Below are 23,621 nucleotides of genomic sequence, written 5' to 3'. Positions count from 1 at the left end.
CACTGACAAAATGCGTCTCTTTTTTGTTACTACTGTACTGACCCACATGAGGATAGTGCATGGGACCCATTTGACGATATTTTTTCCTTAATAGGCCCTACCTTTGATGGGCTTTCCATCTATTTCTTTACTTGATTATTTTTGTCTGCTGAAGAGAAAGGAGAGACTCACACACTAATTATAACAAATCAATAAATAAATTTGGAATAGTTATCGTTTATCACAACAGATGATCAGCGTTGTAGGTATGCAAAAGTAGACGTGCTTATGTATAGGTTGTTGACGCCGCGTAGTTTCGCACGTTGATATGCCGTCTTTTGACCATCTCACTCTCTCCCAACTCCTGGTTTAATTACAAAATATAGTCCGGAAAAAATGAGAGAACAAATAACCAAAACCCAAATCCCAAATCCTGATAATTGTCTGAGAGAGAGCTAATGAGTGGTGGTTGATTCGTAACAACAATAATGAGAAATAATGCAAAGTTATGAGCTGATTTAATGGAGGTGGAAAATAATATGGTGACTTTATGCGGCCATCTCCATATCTTTACCTTTTTTTTCTCTATTTTCCTTAGTTTTTCTTTGGATGAAATGTGAAATTTATTGATCAAGTAGAAAAAATAGACATTTACAAAGCCTAAAAAGAAACTTTAACCTATAGCTTATACAAAAATATAACTACGATGACTTGCGTCCAATAATATAAAATAAAGGAAAAGTAGTAAAATATTTATGAAATGGATAATAATTTATGAAATGCAACTTTGCTAGCTTATAGGATATATTATGTTTTCATTAGTGATTTTCTACAAATTATTAAAATAATATGAGTCATACTTTGATGTAAATTATCTAATTGTATTAATCTCCCGAAAACAGTATAGTGATTAATTATAATGTTTGGTTTTCATATTTATTATATATGGTAGATGCGTGAAGTTTAGTAATATTATTATTATTATAATAAAGTGATGAATAATTACGGGATAGTTTAAAGTTAGAATTCGAGAAATCAAATGCCTCTGAACCTTTTTTCCTTTTTTGTTAAAGAAATATCTATATATTCGACATAATATATATATATATATATGTGACATATAATTTCAGTAAAACAAACCATGAACAATGCGTGAGTATTGGTGAACCATATAATATATTTTTTTGTCAAAACTTTCATAAAATAACATATAGCCAACAAAACTCATAAAATAATATATATGTACACATTGATGATATGCGTAAAGATGGTAAACTATAACAGCGTTTCCCCTCCCCAGAGTGCAATCTCGATACATCATATGCAGTTGTATTTGGACCAAGCTATAAAATTATTGATCAATCATTATGATACATAACTTATAATGAAATTCGCCGTACAAGCACAATTACAATATTGTAACTGTCTCTCATGATATGATTATAAATTAATTAACATCACAAACTTTTGACCACCAAACTTAATCTAAATAGCTGGCTTAAATACAAAAGCATATAAAACTATTGAAAAACATGTGTACAAAACATTGACTTAAAAACTGACACCAATATAACATGAAACTAATCGAGTTGTTCCAACCGTCTGTAGAACATGCGGTGTTCTATAACCTATTTCAAATATGGTGTACGTGTTGCTAATAATTTTCCAAATCCTTATTTTCTCTAGTTAAGCCAATCGTATTAATCAAATTCCTACAGTTACGCACTACTTCCTTTGTTTTACATTTTTAGAAGTTTTTAAATAGCAATTTTGTATTTTACTATTGTACAACCCCACGAAGGTTCACGTTTTATGTCTAACAAGGCAGCGATGCATTAAACGAACTATACAGTAGTTGAAATAAGCATATTAATTCAATCATTTTCATTTTTTCTTTCTGCTGGATATGTCGTTTGGCCATTGCTACGTGGAGCTATTAAATATAATAAATAAATTTAAATTTAAATATTAATATTATTTTTCGTTTTGAATGAATACTTGCTGTACTTGGAAAATTGAAAGTTTTTTAGTCAATAGGGTGTCCTTTCAAATAAATTTTAATTAATTTTTGAGCTGTTTCCAGCAAAAACATCTATCTAACACCTAATCGCCGTTACGCCAGAATTTTGTATCAGGATCCCAACCTGCTACGGTATCAAATGTACTTCCGGGTCATCGAATAGTACGTTCAAAGACATTTAAATAAAGATAATCTGCGTCGTTATACTTCAACTCCAAGAAACATATACGTCGAGTTGTGCTGAGTTATTATAAATATCCATCCAAATAATGTTAGCTCAATAAGGTTGACTTTTGTTATATGTGTGTGTGTGTGTTTATATCAAGAATTGTTATTTTCTTATCAAAACATTATTAAACGGTAACTATTGAATTTTCAGGTTTGATGTTAAAAATTTATGTTTTATAATTAGTAGATATTTGTGTAAGAGCATTTCCAATGTAAAACTCTATTTTTCCTTCAAAATAGAGTAAAAGTAAAAATGAAGTAAAATTATTCTAATTCTATTTCATTTTTCACTTTATAATGGAGTGATGAACAAACAAAAAATAGATTACTCCATTTATGGAGAAAATTTCATTATGGAGTGAGATATGAAGTTGGGTTGGAGCATTATTTATTTCATATTCATTTTTACTCTATTTTAAAGGAAAAAATAAAATAGGGATGGAAATGCCCTAAGTACTGAATTTAGTTACCTATATCGGATGAAGTTCAACTATTTATCTATTTTAAATTCAATTAGTTTTTGTTTCTTTAATTGTAGAAACAGACTCAGTTTTCTTCTCATTTAGTAGGAAAAGGAGAAAATTCGTGTGGGCTTCCATCCATTAACGGGAATGGAGTATTATTTTTCCACAAAGAAAAATAAGCGTCATACACATTTTGTCCTTCGGACAATCAAACGTCAAATAACAAACGACCTGAGCATTGCACGTGTATATCTCCCCTCCCTTTATTATCCCGTCGGTCATAGTCTTAAAAGAATTTAAGAGACGTCGAAGGAGAGTATTATTTAAAAAACTTACAATCCGGCGATTAATGGGTTACTACATGTGCTTGAAAAAGAATAATTATCTTCAATAAACTTTGTATTTATACGGTTAATGACATTTCTAATAAGATTACGTAAACACCATGCTATCTGAAACAATAAATGTAAACAAGAGCATAAACAATTTAATAATTCCATTCATTTTGAGTGCATGGATTTTATTCGTACGAAAATTCATTGAACAAAAAAAAAATATTCACGTTACAAAAGAAAATTCATTAAGGTAAAAATAAAATTAAGATTTTATTATCAGTCGTATAGATGATGTTTCTTTTGGGAGAATTAAGCAAAAAATTCAATATGCAAAGGCCAAAAAAGGATTAAACAACAACAAAAAAGATCTGTAAGGAAAAGAAAAATATAGTTTATGGAAAATTAAATAATTTAAACCCCTTTGTTTGTAAAGACCCCATTTGATACTCTCTAGCTGTTGTGTATCTGAGTTTCTTGTTTTTGTTTCTATGTCAATGCCGATCACTTGTTTCTTATTAGACCTTTTCATCAGACTCGGCAGTTTCAGATAAACTACTGAGTTTATGTGCCTTGGTAATGGGAATAGAGAGGCTACGACGCTCTTTACCGCCAGGTTTAGAAGATGCATTACCGTACCATATCATACCGAGGATGGCAATGAGCATTCCAAGTACCACTTGCATGTTTAAGCCTTCTTTACCGAAGAAAGTGAATCCCAAAACCAAAACCAGGATCGTCTTCATGTGACCAAGTACTTGGAAAGACACCGCCGTGAATCTTCCGATACAAATGAATTGGCTGAGATTCGTCCCGACCGCGATACTGCACGAGAGTATTAGGAAGAACTGCCCAAACAACAACAAAACTGAATTAAAAAGCGAGTTCAAAATGCCTATTTGGAATCATACAAGACTTTGTAAAGAACCAGATGAGGGACACTTTACCAGAGAAACAAATGAAAAGTTGAAAGCATCAACTCTTTGGTTAGTCAACCAGTAGTCTAGAAATGGTCCAACCAACAACAAGGATGCAGCTTGCACTGGAGCCGTATGAGCCAGCAGATTGAAAGAGCCAAGCGAATATTTCCGCTGTAGATGATGTACATACTGCAAAAAAAAGTAACAGTTATTTAGAAAAGAGATTTGAGCATGCTTAAGGCTATAAGGATATAAAAACAATTACGTATTGCTGAAGGGCGGTGCTCCAGACAGCAATGGCTGCAGCGAGGAACCCGTTGAGGTTGACACTAACATCGGTAACAGTACAGACGGCAACACCAGCAAGAACTAACAAAATGCTGAGCTTCGTATCTCTCGAGTACCTGACCTTGTCAAGAACAACTTCTAGAAGACAAGAGACAGGGATCATACTCAGCTTGGCGATCTGGTAGAAGCCAACAGAGTTCCACATGAGGCTGACGTTCATGCCAACGATAGAGAAGTTAGCGAACAGAACGAACTTGAGAAGATCGGGCCAGGGAAGCTGAGAAGGTTGGATGTAACCGAGCCACGTCAAGAAAGTAGTCAGCAGTGTGGTTGTTCCGAAGTGCAAACCGGTTAACGTCGTAGCTGTGTGAGTGTCAAAAGCAGATATTAAAAATCAGTTTTAAAAACAAAGTCAACGACACTGTTGACTATGGATGAGTTGATAAAGAGAGAGACCGAAACTAAAGCCGTAAGTGGCCATCAAGGCTTTGTTAACGAGGATGATCCCAACGGAAGTAACGACATTGAAGAGCCATGATGCAATGTCCAAAGCTGCTTTTTGATCCGTCTTGCTTGTTCCACCCATCTCTTTATTTATTTAGATCTCTGCAAACAAATCAAAAGTAGATCTCAGTTTAGCAGTTTTCTAGATCCATTTTCATTATCACAATTACACGATTTAGATCTAGAAAAAAGCAGAAACGATCTAATGAGTTTCCGTTGTCACAAAGCTCTTAACTATAAAAAAATTTAAATCAGATCCAATATTTATACTCATGACAAAAAGGATTTGCACATTTTCTAGCGAATTCTTCTAATTAAGAAACAATCCAGAGAATGTGTGAAGTAGCATATAATCAGAACGAACAAATCAAAACAATTTAAAAAAGGGTTTAAGAAGTGAAGCTGATTCTTCACGAGAGATAGAATGTAATTGGTACCAGATAACGGAGAGGAATGAGCACGGCGGTTGATGTTACTGCCGCGGCGGAGGAAGACGATGAATTCAAGTAAGGGGGAGGGTGAAGCGATTTTATTATTATTTTCTCTCTTCCGTTATTTTTTATTTTCAGTTATGGACTTCCCTGCCCATGAGAGAGTCTTCTTCCTGGCGTGCGTTTAAGAGTGTGAGAAGGAAGGAGAGAAACTATCTTTTTCTCTTTTCAAATATTATTTTTTTATTTTTCCTCACTTTCTTCACTAACAAAAACAAAAACTATTAGTTATACTATTTATTTGTTATCACACTTTAATAAACCTAATATTCACGAATGGTTAGAGTTAATGCCTCAGTTTATTTACTTATGAATTAAATACCTTAACAAAAAAAAAAGTTAAATAACTTAACAATCCACTTCTGAGGAGTAGTGTGAGGCACACCTAAGCCTGGATCTAAGGAAGGGGACATCACATGTCAATAAATTAACATGTAATCTGACTTACTTTTCTTTTGTTTAATTTAGTTTAAATCTATAGAATGTGGGCTTATTAATGTAGATTTAACCTTGTGTGTGTTCGTGACTGCGTGTATTACCCACCCGTGGAATATTCTCGCTTAGCTAGGTAACGTCTTTGAATATGTAAGAAAACATAAAATGAAAAAGTGGTAAACGAGTAGATCAGGAGGGATGGAAGTGGAACTAAAAAAGGCGTGACCAATTTTCTAATCGACAAAATGGACAATCATGAATGTAGTAGCGAGGGGACAAGCCAGAAAAAAAGACACAGGTTCCGTTCGGTTAAACATCCAAAACGACTTGACTTTTCTTGTGAGTCACTACTGCTACAATTTTTGTATGATAAAAATTGCGTTGCTCCGTTAAGTATCTCAGTCTTATTGTCGTTATTCTTTGCTTTTCGCGTGAACTGTTTTCCTTTTCATGGTTATGTTTCCAGGCGATAATGTCATAGATTCAATAGTACAAGCTTTTTATACGACTTTACACAGATTTTCAATCGCAACAGGATATATAATAGAGTGGGTGCTTTGTGATAAAACATATTGGAGCACAAGCTTTAGTCAGCTAAACTATGTTTGGTCGACAAAAGAAACCATGGATTGATTGATCATTGAAAAAACTTGAACTGATTTGTAACCAAGCATTCCTATTGAATAAATCATATAAAAACAAAAGCCTTGACTATGAATATGATTTTTGAAAATGACTTGTTATTGATACTTGTCAAAAATCAATACGAGGGAGCAAAGGAGAGAGAGAAAGAAATGACATAAAAGAGAGTTTAAAACAAAACCTTACATTATGGCGAAAGAAACTCATATGTGTACGTTGCCATATCTTCAATTGTTGTTGTTCACACCCTTTATTTTCCTTCGTAGTACGTCAAAGTGTGAAGCAGCACATTTATGTGTCACTAAAAAATACATATGGACTGAGCTCCACGCATTAAGGCCCATATACACAAGAATGTGGGCTTCGCCCCTGAGAGAGAGGAGGGAGAATTTGATTTCCAAACTATTATTAACTACTAGATCGCATCTCTGCTGCTCTCGGAGACAGTAGTCTGATTTAAATCGTCTGACATGGACATGTACAATCAGCAGCCGTATGCATAGAACATAATAAAAACAGTTTATTTTTCCTTAACTGTAATAGATTCATGACTATTTTTGTTTTAAAAGGAGAAGAAAATTGAAGATTGATTTAGACCAACAATTTTTTCACATAGATGTTTAACAAAGCTTAAGCATTAATTATTTGAAGCTAAAAAATCACAATTGACTAACAATTTCAGTAATGGCATGGCCACTGGCCAGTGAATTTTATTACCAAAGTATAGTATACAACAACATCAAAGTGATACTAATACAATTTTATTAGTACAAAAATTAATGTTGTTTTAGAACAGAAAAGTCGTTTCCAATACAAGAAACCATGACTGCCCCAATAGCTTGGAAAAAATATCCAGAACACCTGCATAATTAAAAACAAGACACAGTAACAAAACCAGACAAATAGAAGAAAAGACAGAATAAAAAGATCTCAGACATCCAAGGAAGGATAGGAGCTGCATCAACTCTCAAGCCCGGCGAAAGGCGAAAGCTTTAGGCGGCCACTGCGAATGTTTTGAGAAACAAGCCTTAAGTTTATCATCATTGATCTTTCATTAACAAATACACAACACTTCAAATAATTCAATATATGGATTGGTTTCAGACATCCAAGGAAGGAAGGATAAAAAGCAGCATAAGCTCTCAAGCCTGGCGAAAGGCGAAAGCTTTAGGCGGCCACTGCGAATGTTTTGAGAAACAAGCCTTAAGATTAATCCTCATCAACCGATCACAAACAACAAAGATGGTATGATTTAAACAATTTAAAACAAACAATCTTTTAACTGGTCTCAGACATCCAAGGAAGGATAAAAACATCATAAGCTCTCAAGCCCGGCGAAAGGCGAAAGCCTTAGACGGCCACTGCGAATGTTTTGAGAAACAAGCCTTAACGTCAATCATCATCGACCAAAAAGTCAAACCAAAACAAAGAGTCCACACAGATATATCCCATCATGAAATGATCAGCAAGAAACCAATTGAGACTGCTGACAAAGTGAAACCAATCCTATTAGCTCAAAGAAATCAAATTCAGCTAAAACAGAAATCAAAAAACCAAAGTCCAAATCCTATATAGTAAATAAAAGAAACGAAGCTAATAATAAATATAAAGGTTTCAGACATCCAAGGAAGGAAGGATAAAAAGCAGCATAAACTCTCAAGCCTGGCGAAAGGCGAAAGCTCTTAGGCGGCCACTGCGAATGTTTTGAGAAACAAGCCTTTCCAATTATCATCATCAACCCTTTATTACCAACAACACAACAGAGCACAAGATTCAATCGAATGAAACAACAGAGTATACGAAAACACTCGAATTAGTGGTTTTAGGATGGTTTCGAGGCGATAAACAGGATGACGTATTTATATACACAGAGAGGAGGCGTACGGTACATAAATATTAGGGTTTTCGTTTTAACGAACAATCTAGATGCTTGATAGTAATAATGGGCTTTGTCTATTTGAATAAAGCCCATATTACGCTGAAGCTAGACTACTACACCATACAAATCAACAAAACAAAAGAAAGGGAAACTGTTTGTGTTTCAACTTCCATAAGAGAGACACACCTCACGGCATTCTGTTAAGACGAGCAGTGTGAAGTTTTGAGTGTAGGCCGTCGTTACCTCTTTTCCAAGTGTATAAGTGTAAGGAAAACCAATGGTTGAGTCTATAGAGACTACCATAAATATAACTTCAATAACTGTTTTTGAGGTACACGGTTCAAAACATATTCATTAATTATTCCCAAGTAGCTGGCTGGTTCATGCAGTCTGTATTGGTGCTACTAGAAAGCGATTTTATGGTTTCTTTCTTTGAAATCATATCCCTGAGAGCACCTAGCCGAATCCCAACGTCCAACGGAATTGCATACCACATGTCAGTCAGGTTGAGGAATACCCTAAATAATCATCCCATGCACCCACCAACCAAGCGGCTAGTAGCAAGAGTCTTATGACAATGTTGAACATGCACAAAAAGTGGCTTATAAGATGAGAAACATACCTTACGTACTCACATGACTTCCTTTGTAATCATATGTACATTCCTCGGTGGAAAGAGTGCATGGTAGTATATGGTTTCTATTATGTCTTTGTTCAGTTGCTGACTCTGAGATTTATGGCAAAAACCTAATCAGATTCAGACCAGAGTACAAAGCTACTTTTAGAGCTTGATTAATTGCGTGGAAAGTTTACCTCAGACTTTAAACAATGGTGTTACGTTATTTATATGATTTTTAATCATGGCTATACAGTGACCACGTCTTAAATAACATCTGAAATTACTCACGGCTATATATTAATGTTATTTTTGAATCAAATTTATAACAATTCCATTGATCAATACTAGAAAAGGAGGAATTTGTCAAACAAGTTATTACTAGCATTTCTTTCTTTCTTTCTTCCAGCACCTTCTATACAGGTTCAGCGCTAGTTAATGGATTATATTAGATACAAAAACATGGAAAACGATAATAATAATAATTAATATTCAAACGACACACGCTTTTAAACAAGAGGTCATTACAACGTAATTAGCCATCATCACCTGCGACTAGATCAACTCGTCCGTCGTCATCTCCTTCGTTGCCCTGTAAAGACTCGCAAGAGACCGAAACTTTTTCTTCTTATACCTCCTCCTTATTATGTTCGTCTCCGTGATTGCCTTCACAAAACATTGAGCGTCTGTAGCATTGTTATTCATCGTCGTACGTACAACGCCGTCGTTTTGCACCTCATCACTAATAACATCGCTGTGTCTCTTCCTATGGAATCCGCCTTCACAACCGCTAACGCTCAAGCCTGTACCGCTGCTACAGCTCAACGTATCATCCTCGCTCAATTGCACTAGCTGCTCCGCTGCTTCCATCTCCGTCTCCGAAAAATCAATCACCTCCATTTTTTGATCGATCAAATTGATCTCGTCTCCGTTTTGACACCACTCTGATCACTCACGTTTTACGTGTCTCGTTGTTGTTTTGTTTTGTCTGGTATTGTATTGTCGTCTTTTATATAAGAAAAGAAAAAAAGGGAAAACTAATAAACTATGAAGAACAAAAAATGGAAATTTTAGCCAAAAAGAAAAAAGGAAACTACAATAATGTCGGTTTGCGTCATGGTTGTTCCTCTGCAACTGCATTAATTTTAATCAGTTAATCCTGAACCGTCCAATGTAATGACCGACTTCAAGATTTTTTAAAAAGTTGTTTGATCCAACGACTACCGTGTATCTCTCTGTTAACTTCTCTGATGAGGTTTACTAAAAATTTCCTTTTTTTACTATATTTCCTTGTTGACAAAAAAAAAAATACTATATTTCCTTTTTTGCAAGAGAGATACAGATACGTTTGCCTTCAATTATACGATTTGATTGGGCCCACGCAAAGCCATTCCTAAATAGATATGGAATTAACACGTCTTGGGGCCCTTTTGCTTCGTTCCACGTGTTCTCATCTCATACGTTCTGTGACATGCGGTAGCATCGCAGCCATTCGATTCGATCTAAGTAAATCATACAAAATTAACTTTTTTTTTTTTTTTTCCATCTAAAGTTTATTAAAAGGATAAGGTCCAAAAGACCAAGCCCAAAACGTAAACACAGATGCAACTAAAAAGCCCAAACACATTAGGGCTACCCAAACCGTAAACCTATTGGGCCCTAAGCCCATCGATCTAACCCCCTCTTCCTTCCCGCGAGAAGCGCGAAGAGAACACGTGTCGTAATCCTCCCTGCGAGGGACACGCGTCACCAGGCCGCCACCTCTTGACCACGTCACGAAACCGTTCATCGGCATGCAAACTCCGTCGCCGCAATAATCAGACCACCACCGGAAGAGTACAACAGCTTCCGCCGAGATCAGAACAAAAGCGCAACCCAACTCTATCTTGGAGCCCAAAACCGATGAAGACCTATAGAACTCAAACACCATTGATCCATGCTTTGAAGAACAACGACAATCATCTTCGATCGATCCGAAATTCTATACAGAATTTCAGATCGAGAGTCGATTGGACAGTGGAAGAACAAAAGCGTAGATCGAGAACTTATTACCGGATCAAACCGGAGAGGAGCCGGCGAAAGAACAGTGCTATCAGAGCCACCGCTTTCCCGGAGACGAGAGCCGGCGAAATCGGTGCTATCAGAGCCACCGTTCCCCGGAAACAAAAGCTGACGATAGTGGTATAAAGAGGAACACCACTTCTCAGAATCACCCTTACAAACCGGATGTGAGACTGTTAGAACTCCGGTAGAGATCTCTTCTCAATCCTTCATCTGTGTCAAATTTAGAGAGAGGACAGAGCAAAAAAGAGAGAGAGACCCGCAGTTATTTATTCCCACAAGAAATGTGGACTCTATTTAGTGTTTAGAGCTATGTTACATGGAAACAGAAGCGGATACGTGGAAGCGGAAGCGTAAAGAAGCGCAGAAGCGAGATTTTTTAAAATATTAGGAAGCGGGTACGTGTTGGAAGCGTATATCCATATATAAATAATATATATATATATAAATATATATATATATATATATATATATATATATATATATATATATATATATATATATATATATAATATATATATATATGTAAAAAATTTTAAAAAATAGGACTAAAAATTATATGATTTAAATTTGAAATACAACATTTATTTATTTATAATAATTTTGAAATGATTTTATATTAAAACTGTAAAAATACACATAAATTATGTTTACAGAAAATATTATATTAATTATTTTTAATACTTTATAACTAATTGACACAATATGTTTCAATATGTGCTATATCTTTGATAAAAAAATCTCAATGCATAAAGATAATTTATAGTATTATTTTTGATATTTGTATATTTATAACTCAATATTCATTACTATTAATTTTTTTATTTTATATAGATTAAAACTATGGTTTTATATTTTATTGATATACATTGTATTTTTTTTAAACGGAAGCGTGATTCCAAAACGGAATCATAAGCTTCCAACAGGTTTTTAAAGAGAATATTTTAGAAACGTTTTGGAAGCGAGATTCCGCAAGTTTCCACAAGGTTCTGATTCCGATTCCGATTCCGAAGCGGGAAGCAGACGTCCGATGAAGCTTCCGTGCAACGTAGGTTTAGAGCGTGAGTCATACAAAATTAACTCATTACAAGTTTTTTTTAACTTCTTTCTTTATTTCACCATAAAGTCTACATGTTCTCCCCCTCCTATTCAAGAGCCAATTAATTTTTGTAATGTCATGATCAGATATCCTATCTATTTTTAAAATTGAAGAGAACATGTATAATTAATCAATCTACTACTAATGTGCAATAAAAAGTGAAAAACAAATGAGCATTAAATCTGAAAAACACTAATATCCATTATTAACATAAGTGTTTGACTCATTGTCTTATTATACAGTAACTAAAAAAAGAACATGTAAAAGAAAGAAAAGCAAACAACTCTATCTGTATAAACATTAGTAGTATACCTTAAAATAATTAATACTGCACATCTTTGTATCTACAACACACTTGCACCAAAACAACCACAACCACCACCAAAAGAGTACACGTCATCGTCACACTAGCTTCCAAAGCTCCAACAACACAACCTCCTTTCCTCTTTCTTAATTCTCTTTGAATCTTCACCATGATGAACAAGTCTGATGTCCTGCTTTCTTACTACATAGACTAGTTTCCACAGCTCAGTCTACAGATCTCCAGCACCGGTCCACCTTTCGCCACAAACGGATTAACTCTAACCCACAAGAGCGTCAAGATGGAAGCAAGAAGAATGGACCAAACCACAATAATCGTAGGCATCCTATCTTGCTTCCCAAGCATACCCTTGAGGAACGGGTACAAGTGAACAATGACCCATAGAGCGAAGAATAGTCTCCCAAAGAGAGGTCCCCAAGAGTCATAACCATTGCTAATTGCATCCGAAACACCAACAATAACTCCGATGATGTTTATGATCAGAAGCGTCGTCGGAGGAATCAACAGAGTCGTCCATTTGAAGATGTAAAGCTCAGAGAAAGCTCCATCGTCTGCCGCTTTTGACGTGACCGTGAAGTTAGTATCAACTCCAGCTAGAACTTTGAGCAAGCCTTGAAAGAGAGCAAACAGATGCGAAGAGGCTCCTCCTATCACCCAAAACTGCTCGTTTCTCCACCAGTCGTCTATCCCCACGCCTCCCCATTGCATCTCGAGGATCCCAGTTACTGCTATGGACATGAACATGAGCATGAAGAGGATCCCCGCGTAGTTGCTTATCTCGGGGACGATGAATTTTCCAGTGAGAAGACAGACAGCTGGGAGAGAGCAGTAGACGATGAGGGGAAGTGAAGTCCATGGGTAGACAACAGAGTTGATGTAAGAGAATCTCTCCAACCATTTTAAACCGCCACCGTAACCATACCATATGGGACAATGTCTGCTCAAGAAAATCTCCACAGAGCCAAGAGCCCAACGTAGGACTTGATGAAGACGATCAGACAAGTTAATTGGAGCTGATCCTTTGAAGGCTGGACGCTTTGGCATACAGTAGACAGATCTCCACCCATGGCAATGCATCTTGAAACCGGTTAAGATATCTTCAGTAACCGATCCATAAATCCACCCAATCTGCATGCAGTAGAATAAGATTACAAGAACTTTTGTAGTTTTGTTAAATGCTCTGAAAAAAAACTTTGTAATGAGTTTTATTTTAACCTCTTTGCCCCATTCGGTTTTGTCTTCGTATCCGCAGCTAATGACTTGAATGGCTTCTCTCAACAAACACGCGGGGCTTGCGTTACGAGGAACTCCACCTTCTTGCATAACAGCAGAAGCAACGAAAACCGGAGATTGTCCAAACTTCTTCTCCAGTTTCATTTGGTTTGCTTCAGATCTCTTCCCAACGTTTGACACTAATTAACAATCGAAAGCAGCTTATTTAGTCTACAGTCTTTCAACCAAACAGGAAACGTGTTTTTTTTTTCTTTTTACCTGCAACGATGGCACCTTCTTGGATGTTCTCCACAGCATGAATCTGCGTTGAAGTAGTGTCTTTAAGGTTTGTTTTGTTATCTTTAGCCTTTGTTTTACCCTTCTTTCTCAACCCACAACACAAACAACACCATTTAGGCCAACAGTTGCAGGTTTTGCCTGGTGGTTTCTTCTTTTTCGGTGCATCAAAACCATATAGCGCTTGTCTTCTAAAGACACAACCTGTCCCGACGTATATCGGTCCTTGTATTCCATCAAGACCCTTCATGTTAATCTGTTTCCACACACCAGGAAAATGAGAAAAGAGGGAGAGAAAGTAGAAACAATAAACAGAAGAAAGCAAAAAGATGCATACATCGAAGAAGACCACGTTGCGATTAGAGTATCGATCGTGTCTATCAATCCCGTCAAACCTCTGAGGGAACTGAACGTAGCAAACTTTCTTTCCGGATTGAGGATCCATCATGAAACACATAGCTTCTCTAATCGCCTTGCTGTTGTTGATGTAGTGATCACAGTCCACGTTTAGAAGGTAAGGCGCGTTTGATAGAACAGCAGAGACTCGAATCTTCAAGAAAACAAAATGTAAAAATGAGAGTTCTAGTGTTAACGAAAGCTTTTGGGAAAGCAAAAAAGAAAACAGATTGATCCTCTTACCAAAGAGTTCATAGCACCAGCTTTCTTATGGTGATCAAAACCAGGCCGCTTCTCACGAGAAACGTACACTAGACGTGGTAACTCATTCCCATCTGTATCACGAACTCCACTGTGTCCCAAGAACACCTGTCATTTTTATTAAAAAAAATCTCTTAGAAAGGCTTTGGTCTAATGACATATTCGAGTAGCAGAGTTTCCAGGCCTGAATCATGAGTAGAACAACTATCATTACCTGAATCATGCCGGGATGGTCTCGGACATTGTTTCCAGGCCAAGGAGTACCATCTTGCATAGTCCAACCTTCCTCGGGCACTTTCTGAGCTGTAGCAACCAATGCATTTATCTTCACCTTAAACTCCTCATAATCTCTCTGCAACAAACAAACCAAAAAAATATTCATTTTACTAGACTCATACAACAAAAAGTATAAAGAGGGTAAATGGAAACACCTTCATAGCACGACGTTCCCTGACAAAAGAAGGATGAACTTTGTTCTTCAAATAATCCATCTTCTGGCAAAAATACCATTCAGGTGCTCGCGGCTCGATACTGAACTTTTTACAAAACGGAACCCATTTTCTAGCAAACTCGGCTGTATCTGAAAGAGCTTCAAAGGTAAGCATCGCTGCTCCATCATCGGACACATAACACGCAACCTTGTCCACGGGATAGTCAACGGCTAGAATCGAAAGAACGGTGTTTGCTGTAATCAACGGTGGTTCTTTCAAAGGATCCACCGTACTCACAAACACATCAACAGGTGCTAATCCTGAAGGTTGTCCTTCCTTCTCGTACCTAACGTCAGAGAAAAAAGAGTGTTTTCAAACAAGTTTTAGACAAGACTAACAAGTCTTGTAGTATGTTTATGTATATATACCTGAGAGAGAGTCTGTCAAGGTATGTTTCACGTTGTATAGGATACCATTTGGGGAACTGGTCAAGGATCCAAGAAACGGCGAACCATATCTCACATATAACTGATGTTAACCATAACCCATAAGCATCATTTACTGGATGTAGAATTCTGTAATGGAAGAAAAGACAGAGAATGGCGAGCCGACACAGAATCAACATCCTGTAAGGATTTATTCTGCTTGAACGAATGGGTAGCTTTCTTGACAGAGGCTGTCTGATAAGATCAAAGATCGTATCTCCTGGAAACTCTCTGTATATTGATAGACTGACTCAAGAATTACAACAATGGAGGATTCTATCACCTGAATCCTCAACTACTCTATCACCTGAGTAGCTCCCAGCTCATATGCTAAGATACATCTATGTAATTCTCGATAACCTCTAATGAATGAATACAACTGCTATTTATACTATATAATATTCTAAGACTTATGTGCTTCACTCCAAAGACACGTCAGCACACCTTAACCGTATCTTCTCCTTTCTTCACTCGCTTCCACCTAACAACCTCTTCTTCCTCCTCTCATACTGAATCTTGCATCTATCAATACTCCCTCCATTGAAAGCAAGCTTGCCCTCAAGCTTGAATTCCGGAAAATGACTCACAAAGTCATCGAGTGACATCCACGAATTGTCATGATCCAACAAATGCTTCCAGCGCACTAACAATTCCACCTTATCATCCTCCTTCCTCCTCGAAGCAAGAACAGCTTCCGGCTCTCTGATTAAGTTCTCCAAATCTGTATACGCTGGTGGCACCCCCTGTAGCACTTGATCCTTACCCAACGCAGCTTTTAATTGTGAAATATGAAAGACAGGATGAATTTTAGATGAATCAGGTAGTCTCAACCGGTACGCTACTTTACCGATCCTCTCCACGATCTCATAAGGTCCAAAGAACTTAGCAGCTAACTTCTGACAGTAACGACGGACCACGGTGTTCTGTCTGAATGGTTTCAACTTCAAATACACCCGCTCGCCGACATTAAACTGTACATCCCTACGGTGTTTATCTGCCTGTGACTTCATTATTGCTTGGGCTCGCGACAGATTCAATTTGATTTGCTCCAACATTGTATCCCTCTCCTTTAACGCTGTTTCCAAATCATAGTTCTGGGTCGACCCTTCTTCAAAACGTACCAAAGGTGGAGGTTCGCGGCCATATACCACTCTGAAAGGGGTAGTTTTCAAAGACGTATGAAACGAAGTGTTATACCATAGCTCAGCCCAAGAAAGAAACTTAAACCACGTTTTTGGATGGCCTGAAGCGAAACAACGAAGGTATGTTTCCAAGCACCTATTGAGGACCTCTGTTTGTCCATCTGTTTGTGGATGAAAGGCAGTGCTGTACTTCAACTTTGTTCCCACCAAACGAAATAAATCCTTCCAGAAATTGCTTAGGAAGATGCGATACAATAGAAGTTGGAAACCCATGATGCTTCACCACTTCTGTCATAAATTTTCCAGCGACATCCACCGCTGTAAATGGGTGTCGCAGCCCGATGAAATGCCCATATTTACTGAGTCTGTCTACCACCACCATTATCACATTAACACCTTGCGAAGTTGGAAGACCTTCCACGAAATCCATTGATATGTCTTCCCAAACTCTAGTCGGAATTGGTAGTGGTTGCAAGAGTCCCGCTGGTGACAAAGTAGAGTACTTGTGCGTCTGACAGATAGGACATTCTGCAACATATTTCTGTACTGTCTTGAACAACCCTTCCCAATGGAACATTGTCTGAATCCGCTTTACTGTTTTCAGAACTCCTGAGTGACCACCAAGTTTCCCATCGTGACATTCAAACAAGATCAGCGGAATTGATTTTGACTGACGAGGTATCACAAGTCTGTTCTTATACCACAATTTGTCATTGTTGATCTTATAGTGTGGATTTGCGAGTTTCCCCTGTCTCACTAATTCAGCTAACTGTTTTAAATCTCCATCCGCAGCTATTTCCTTATAAAGATCTTGTAGTTGAATGACCGTAGGGACCGTAATAGCCAATAGTGTCAACGTATTTGCTAGAATCTCCTCGTTCTCAATTCGTGATAATCCATCAGCCGCCTTATTGTCACACCCTGGTTTATAAATGATATCAAAATCGTACCCCAACAGCTTTGTCAGCCATCTTTGGTATTCCATGTTAACTTCTTTCTGTTCCAATAAGTATTTCAAACTGCGCTGATCTGTATGTACCACAAATTTTCTGCCCAACAGACAATGCTTCCATTTCTGAACTGCGAGAACCACTGCCATTAACTCTCTTTCATAAGCTGGTTTCAACCTTTCCCGTGCTGTTAGGCCATGACTAAAAAATGCGATAGGACGACGATCCTGCATCAGTACCGCACCCACTCCGAACCCTGAGGCGTCAGACTCTATGATAAATTGCTTTTCAAAGTTTGGTAAGGCTAAAACTGGTGCTGAAATCATTGCGTTCTTCAATTCTTCAAACGAACTTTGAGCTTCTTTAGACCAAACAAAACCGTCTTTCTGTAGTAGTGCTGTTAGAGGTCTTGCAATAGTCCCATATCCCTTGACATAGTTGCGATAGTAACCAGTGAGACCAAGAAAGCCTCGTAACTGCTTTACTGACTTAGGTGTAGGCCACTCCTTCATACTCTTCGTTTTAGATGAATCTGTTGCTACTCCTTCCCGAGAGATTATGTGACCCAAATACTCGACATGAGATAAACCGAATGCACACTTCTTTTTGTTTGCCAATAGTTTGTTATCCACCAAGACCTTCAATGCGATGCGTACGTGTTCCACATGTTCTTCCTCATTTCGACTATAGATGAGAACATCGTCAAAGAAGACCAAGATGAACTTCCGCAAATATGGCTTAAAGATTGCATTCATCAGAGCTTGGAAAGTTGCTGGCGCATTAGTCAACCCAAAAGGCATGACTAGGAACTCGTAGTGACCTTCCAAGGTTCTGAAAGCTGTTTTCTCTACGTCTGATTCCTTCATTCGGATCTGATGATAGCCTGACCGTAAGTCTATCTTCGAGAATACCGTAGCTCCATATAGTTCATCAAGTAGCTGATCAATGACCGGAATAGGAAACTTGTCCGGTATTGTGACTTTATTAAGGGCTCTATAATCAACACAAAATCTCCACGAGCCATCCTTTTTCTTTACCAGCAGCACTGGACTTGAAAAAGGACTAGTACTAACTCTGATTATCCCTGCTTCTAGCATTTCCCCAACCATTTTCTCCATTACCACTTTTGTTGCGTGAGGGTAACGGTAGGGACGTACAGAGATAGTATTCACCCCTGGTCTTAGGCAGATGGAATGATCATAACCCCTAAAGGGTGGTAGGCCCGTAGGTAATGCGAAGACCTGATCAAATTCCCCCAGGAGGTGAAGTAGCTTTCTCGGAATAGCTGGAATATCAGATGTTACCTCATTGGTTGATGACAAAAACACTTCTCTTCTTTTTGCATCAACCGCCGAGATAGGAGACAGCGACTTTAGTGAGAGTTTGGAAGAATGTAGGGTTGGGTCTCCGAGCAATGTCACTTTGTTACCTTTGTACACAAATGACAGCTCTTGCTTCTTCCAATCCACTTCACATTTTCCTAAAGTCTCCAGCCACTGAATTCCTAGAATAACATCAACCATTCCCAATTCCAAAGCTATAAAATCGGATACAAATTCGACATTTGCCAATTGAAAAGGAAGAGACTCGCAAACCCCAATGCTTTGCACTGTTGCCCCATTCCCCAGCACAATGTCTAGGCTCTTATCTGCACAAACTTTCAACTTGAGCCTCGCCACCGTTTCCGGTGTGATGAAGTTATGTGATGCGCCACTGTCTAATAGCACGATCACGTTGGACTGTTGGATCACCCCATACATTCGTGTTGTCTTCGGAGATTGCTTTCCCAAGAACGAATTGAGTGATAATTTTCTCAATTCTTGGACTGGCTTGTAAACTATAGTTTCCTCCTCCTCGGACTCATCCTCTGTATCCAACACTTCCATTTCAATGCCATTGATTACCGTCAAGATCCTCAGCTCCTTATTAGGACATTTGTGAGCTCTTGTCCACCCGTGAGCTCCACATTTAAAACATATAAACTCCTTTCGCATTCGGTCAAGTTCTTCATTTGAGTGCTTCAGACGCGGTCTGACTTCTGAGTTAGGTTTGACAGGCAAGTTGTCTTTCTTTTGTGTTACCGGGTTTGAATTGTTGCGTCTGTTATCAGTCTCTGCATAATGACGTTGAGAATTGTATGTTGATGAGGACCTTAATGGATTAGACTGAAACTGTCGACGACCCTCTGTCTCAGCTTTCGTTCCCCCACTAATCACTCTACAGAAAGCACTCGACTCCATCTTTAATACCGCCGCAATATGATTCTCTAAACCTTTTGGTTCCTTCATCCTTATAACTTCCTTCATTTCTTGGTTCAAACCGTTGTAGAATATTTTTATCAAGAACTCATCACTCAACCCCGGAACTAACTCTGATAACTCCTCAAACTCTGATATATAATCTGCTACTGAACCGGTTTGTTTGATTGCTATCAGACGACTTGCTGGTTCCTCTTCAATTGACTCTGTAAAACGTAGCAATAGTTTCTCTTTAAACTCATTCCAGCTCTGAAACCCGTTGCGCTTCAGCTCGCATCCAAACCATTTCTTCACTCTGCCATCCAAACTCAATCCCACCAATTCTAACTTCTCATCTTCATCATATCTTCCCACACTGAACCACCTCTCTACATCTGTGATCCACGCATACGGTTGCTTCCCCGAGAACGTAGGCATAGGTATCTTCTGTAACATCGAATCCCTAGTGGCTAGATTCATATTCCCAGATCGATAACCTAGCGGGTGTTCTTCCGGATTACGTTCCCAATTCGAAGAATGTACCTGATGACGATAAGGTTCGTGGATTGGTCTCTTGCCTGGATCTCCTTGAGGCGTTAGTCTCTCCAAAAGTTGCCTAATCGTCTTCAATTCGTGGCCAACGCTCTCATGTTTCGCATCCGATTCCTTTAATGCTCTGTTTAGACGCACATAACCACCGCGCAGAAACTCCAGATCCATATCCGTCACCTCGAATTCATCTTCCGACTCCGCGTTCGAGCTCGACTCCACTCTCTTCACCTTCGACATCGTTCGTCAACCGATTTGTAACAGCCAACCTGCGATCGAACAACGTCTACGTCGCGCCGTACGCTAGATCGGCTCCCCAACCTTCGATTGTAACCACCGTAGCTCCGATCGTCACGAAACTCCGATCGTAACCGTCGAAACTCCGATCATAACCGTCGAAACTCCGATCGTAACCGTCGCGTAACTCGAACCAGTTTCACCGCACCAATTGATAAGATCAAAGATCGTATCTCCTGGAAACTCTCTGTATATTGATAGACTGACTCAAGAATTACAACAATGGAGGATTCTATCACCTGAATCCTCAACTACTCTATCACCTGAGTAGCTCCCAGCTCATATGCTAAGATACATCTATGTAATTCTCGATAACCTCTAATGAATGAATACAACTGCTATTTATACTATATAATATTCTAAGACTTATGTGCTTCACTCCAAAGACACGTCAGCACACCTTAACCGTATCTTCTCCTTTCTTCACTCGCTTCCACCTAACAACCTCTTCTTCCTCCTCTCATACTGAATCTTGCATCTATCACTGTCTTCCTTCATCCATCCTGATTAATGTTATAAAACATCATTAAGAAATGTCATTAAGGTAATCAGTTAGTTTGAACTTACATAGGCATGTCAGGATCATCCAGATCCTCGTCATCATTGAAACCTGGGCCATCATGTTTAATGACATGGAGCTTTTCGGCTTGTCGCTTCTTCCAGACTTCCATTCTATCCTTCCAAGCAACACTTCCATATCCATATTCCGCAATATCTTTCTGAGGAACCATTGATCTTGCTTGTGCTGTAAGAAAACAACAAACCAAACCATTTCATAACTCACTTAGATGGTGAATAATTCATATAAAGAACAATAAAGATAGGAACATACAAGGTGCATAAGAAGAATCTGTAAACGGTGCAGGATGGACTCGATTCCCATATCCAGTCGAAGGAGGGAGGATAAGAGCATGACGATCAGAATACATATCATCATCCTGAAAGAAAAAACACAATACAAATATAATTTAATAAAAAAAACATAATCAACAAAACCATTTTGGATAATTCCTCACCTCATCACCGTAAGTCAAGAGAGGAATCTGAGATCCAGGTGAACCACCGCGACCAGTGTTAAGACGTGAAGAGAGTGCAGCTTCAGCAACAAGTTCAGGGTCCATCATCCCATCATGATCAAGATCATCATCATCGTCCTCTTCGTCGTCTCCTTGGACGCGTGGACTACCTTTAATCCGTTTGTAACGGGTTTTGCACTGAGGACAAGCTTGGTTTCCTTCTCTACGTTCATACTCGTAGCAAGGTCTACAAACCGGGAACGCGCACTCGTTGCAGGCAACAAATAGCTCGCCGTTAACCGATAGTTCGATATCATCACCACAGATTTGGCATGTTTGGCCACTCAGTTCTTGTAATGATCGTATCTATATAAGCAAAAATCCACAAAGATTTTTAAAAAAAAAAATCAGTCTTGACAACATCAAACTTCTCAAGTAAAACAAGAAGAATAATAATAGATTAAAAAAAATCAACTTCCATTAAACTTATTGCTACTGCTACAAACAAAAATAGAATTAAGATTTGATCAGGACAGCTTGATTCCAGCTGACAGCATCACTAATCTCTGCCGACACGTATGAATCATGCAGAATTTCGAAAAATGAAAACAGAACAACGAGGGAAACAAAAAAAATATGAAAAGTAAAAAGTCACATCATGATTCTCATAATCTTAGATATCCCAAAAAAAAAATGAAGATGCTCTGAGAGAGGAAAACAGTTTAAGAGCCTCACCCTGGCATTCTCGTCGGCGTTGATGAGAACGAACTCGTTCCTGTTGTGAGACCCTGCAATGAGTCGACCACCTGTATTCATGATGCCCTTCTCCACCCCCAAAGAACACGATCGTGCGATATTCAGCTCAGAGACCTTGTTGACCCACCCGGATAATGGATCCTGACTGTTGAGCTCCCATTACATAATAGACTCAGAGCATGCAGTTGAGAGACCGAATCGACTAAAATGAGTATTGGGTTTGGGATTATATATACTTTTAATACAACATTTTTTTAAACCCAAAAAAAAAAAAAAAAGATGAGGACACTTTCTCGGAAACAGCTATTGATTGATTCCACAACAAGTAACCAACAAAAAAACTTTGGATTCCACTGATTGTTCACTGTTTCTAAAGAATTTTACAGACAGAGAACCAAAAGAGAGAGAGAGGGATTCAGACACTAGAGAGTTGTGTTGAAATGTGGACAGCAAAATTGAGATCATTTACCCTTTTTATACAAAAACAAAATTAAAAAAAAAAAATCAACAAATGATGCACAGAGAGAGACGTCACATAATAAGTGGGTCCCTAGAAAAACGACGATGACTATGGACCATGGTGATGGTGGAGCTGGACTGTGCTCCACCTCCAAGAGTTGTTGGTAAGATACAAAAAGAACAAAGAAAAAAACACATAATGGGTTCTTCAATCTTCTACCAAGCGATCGATTGAGGGAGAGATATTTTGAGGGGGGTGTTTCTGGGAAATGAAAGCTAAAAACTGTTTCCCAATACGGATCCTGGTCAGGATAATTTCTTTTGTACTTTTTTTACAGCACTGTCATTTTTCAAAAGGTCCCTAAAGTTTCTATTACCCTCTATTATAGACCCATATCTTACTGTTTTATGGAAACCAATCATTTTTCTTTTTTTCAGAAATGTTCGTTCAAAAGACATAACTTTAACTTTCAAAAGATATATGATTGGACGATTAGAATTACTTTGCGGATTATTGGATCATTTATTATAAACGTCCAAAGTTTATTATGTAACACGTGAATTGTGTAACGATGGAAAAAGAAAACTTAAGTGTGTGAGTCTTTTTTTGCGTGAAGCTTCTAATTAAGTTGGTACATTAACATAAGAATACTTGCCTTTTCTTGATTAATTAATGTTTATGCAAATCCATAACCGTTGGATCGGTATCTTTCCGGACCAACTTTGAATAAACAATTTGTAACTTTGTGAGTTTTTAAAACAATTAACAAAAGGACGATATATATCTTGTCGGTGGCATAACCTTTTTCATGGTAGAAATAAAACTTGTTTTCTTATATATGAAAAACTCATT

At 38.0% G+C, this 23,621-nt stretch overlaps 3 protein-coding genes and 5 non-coding genes across 9 annotated transcripts; all 8 read right to left on the bottom strand.

The window, feature by feature from the left end:
* Positions 1-3,271: 3,271 nt before the first annotated feature.
* On the bottom strand, positions 3,272-5,428 carry LOC106349660 (UDP-rhamnose/UDP-galactose transporter 4). The gene is made up of 5 exons (XM_048777590.1): positions 5,173-5,428; positions 4,688-4,837; positions 4,209-4,594; positions 3,971-4,132; positions 3,272-3,871 (listed from the first exon to the last, which is right to left on the bottom strand). The coding sequence occupies exons 2-5, from the start codon at positions 4,815-4,817 to the stop codon at positions 3,542-3,544; spliced, it is 1,008 nt and encodes a 335-aa protein (XP_048633547.1). The 5' UTR covers positions 4,818-4,837; positions 5,173-5,428; the 3' UTR covers positions 3,272-3,541.
* Positions 5,429-7,229: 1,801 nt separating this feature from the next.
* LOC125579420 lies at positions 7,230-7,352 on the bottom strand. The gene has a single exon (XR_007317455.1). It is a non-coding gene; the product is annotated as a small nucleolar RNA SNORD14 (small nucleolar RNA).
* Positions 7,353-7,399: 47 nt separating this feature from the next.
* On the bottom strand, positions 7,400-7,528 carry LOC125579424. Its single transcript, XR_007317459.1, has one exon. It is a non-coding gene; the product is annotated as a small nucleolar RNA SNORD14 (small nucleolar RNA).
* Positions 7,529-7,587: 59 nt separating this feature from the next.
* Positions 7,588-7,711, bottom strand: LOC125579423. The gene has a single exon (XR_007317458.1). It is a non-coding gene; the product is annotated as a small nucleolar RNA SNORD14 (small nucleolar RNA).
* A 33-nt stretch (positions 7,712-7,744) lies between these two features.
* Positions 7,745-7,848, bottom strand: LOC125579388. The gene has a single exon (XR_007317406.1). It is a non-coding gene; the product is annotated as a small nucleolar RNA snoR99 (small nucleolar RNA).
* Positions 7,849-7,913: 65 nt separating this feature from the next.
* Positions 7,914-8,043, bottom strand: LOC125579422. Its single transcript, XR_007317457.1, has one exon. It is a non-coding gene; the product is annotated as a small nucleolar RNA SNORD14 (small nucleolar RNA).
* A 1,310-nt stretch (positions 8,044-9,353) lies between these two features.
* LOC106395997 lies at positions 9,354-9,698 on the bottom strand. Its single transcript, XM_013836297.3, has one exon. The coding sequence runs from the start codon at positions 9,696-9,698 to the stop codon at positions 9,354-9,356; it is 345 nt and encodes a 114-aa protein (XP_013691751.2).
* A 2,436-nt stretch (positions 9,699-12,134) lies between these two features.
* Positions 12,135-22,468, bottom strand: LOC106348176 (cellulose synthase A catalytic subunit 2 [UDP-forming]). 2 transcript variants are annotated; one of them, NM_001316023.1, is given in 13 exon segments: positions 12,378-13,408; positions 13,496-13,692; positions 13,772-14,045; positions 14,127-14,339; positions 14,429-14,554; positions 14,661-14,798; positions 14,878-15,223; positions 15,306-15,559; positions 21,028-21,040; positions 21,105-21,282; positions 21,370-21,475; positions 21,554-21,919; positions 22,289-22,468. In NM_001316023.1, coding segments are annotated over 13 exon segments (3,228 nt in total). In that variant the 5' UTR covers positions 22,370-22,468; the 3' UTR covers positions 12,378-12,472.
* Between the last annotated feature and the right edge of the window lie 1,153 nt (positions 22,469-23,621).

The sequence above is a fragment of the Brassica napus genome, chromosome A1 (genome assembly GCF_020379485.1).
Source record: "Brassica napus cultivar Da-Ae chromosome A1, Da-Ae, whole genome shotgun sequence".
Classification (NCBI taxonomy): domain Eukaryota; kingdom Viridiplantae; phylum Streptophyta; class Magnoliopsida; order Brassicales; family Brassicaceae; genus Brassica; species Brassica napus.
The sequence above is the reverse complement of the archived record's forward strand: the minus strand, read 5'-3'. Positions and strand labels throughout refer to the sequence as shown.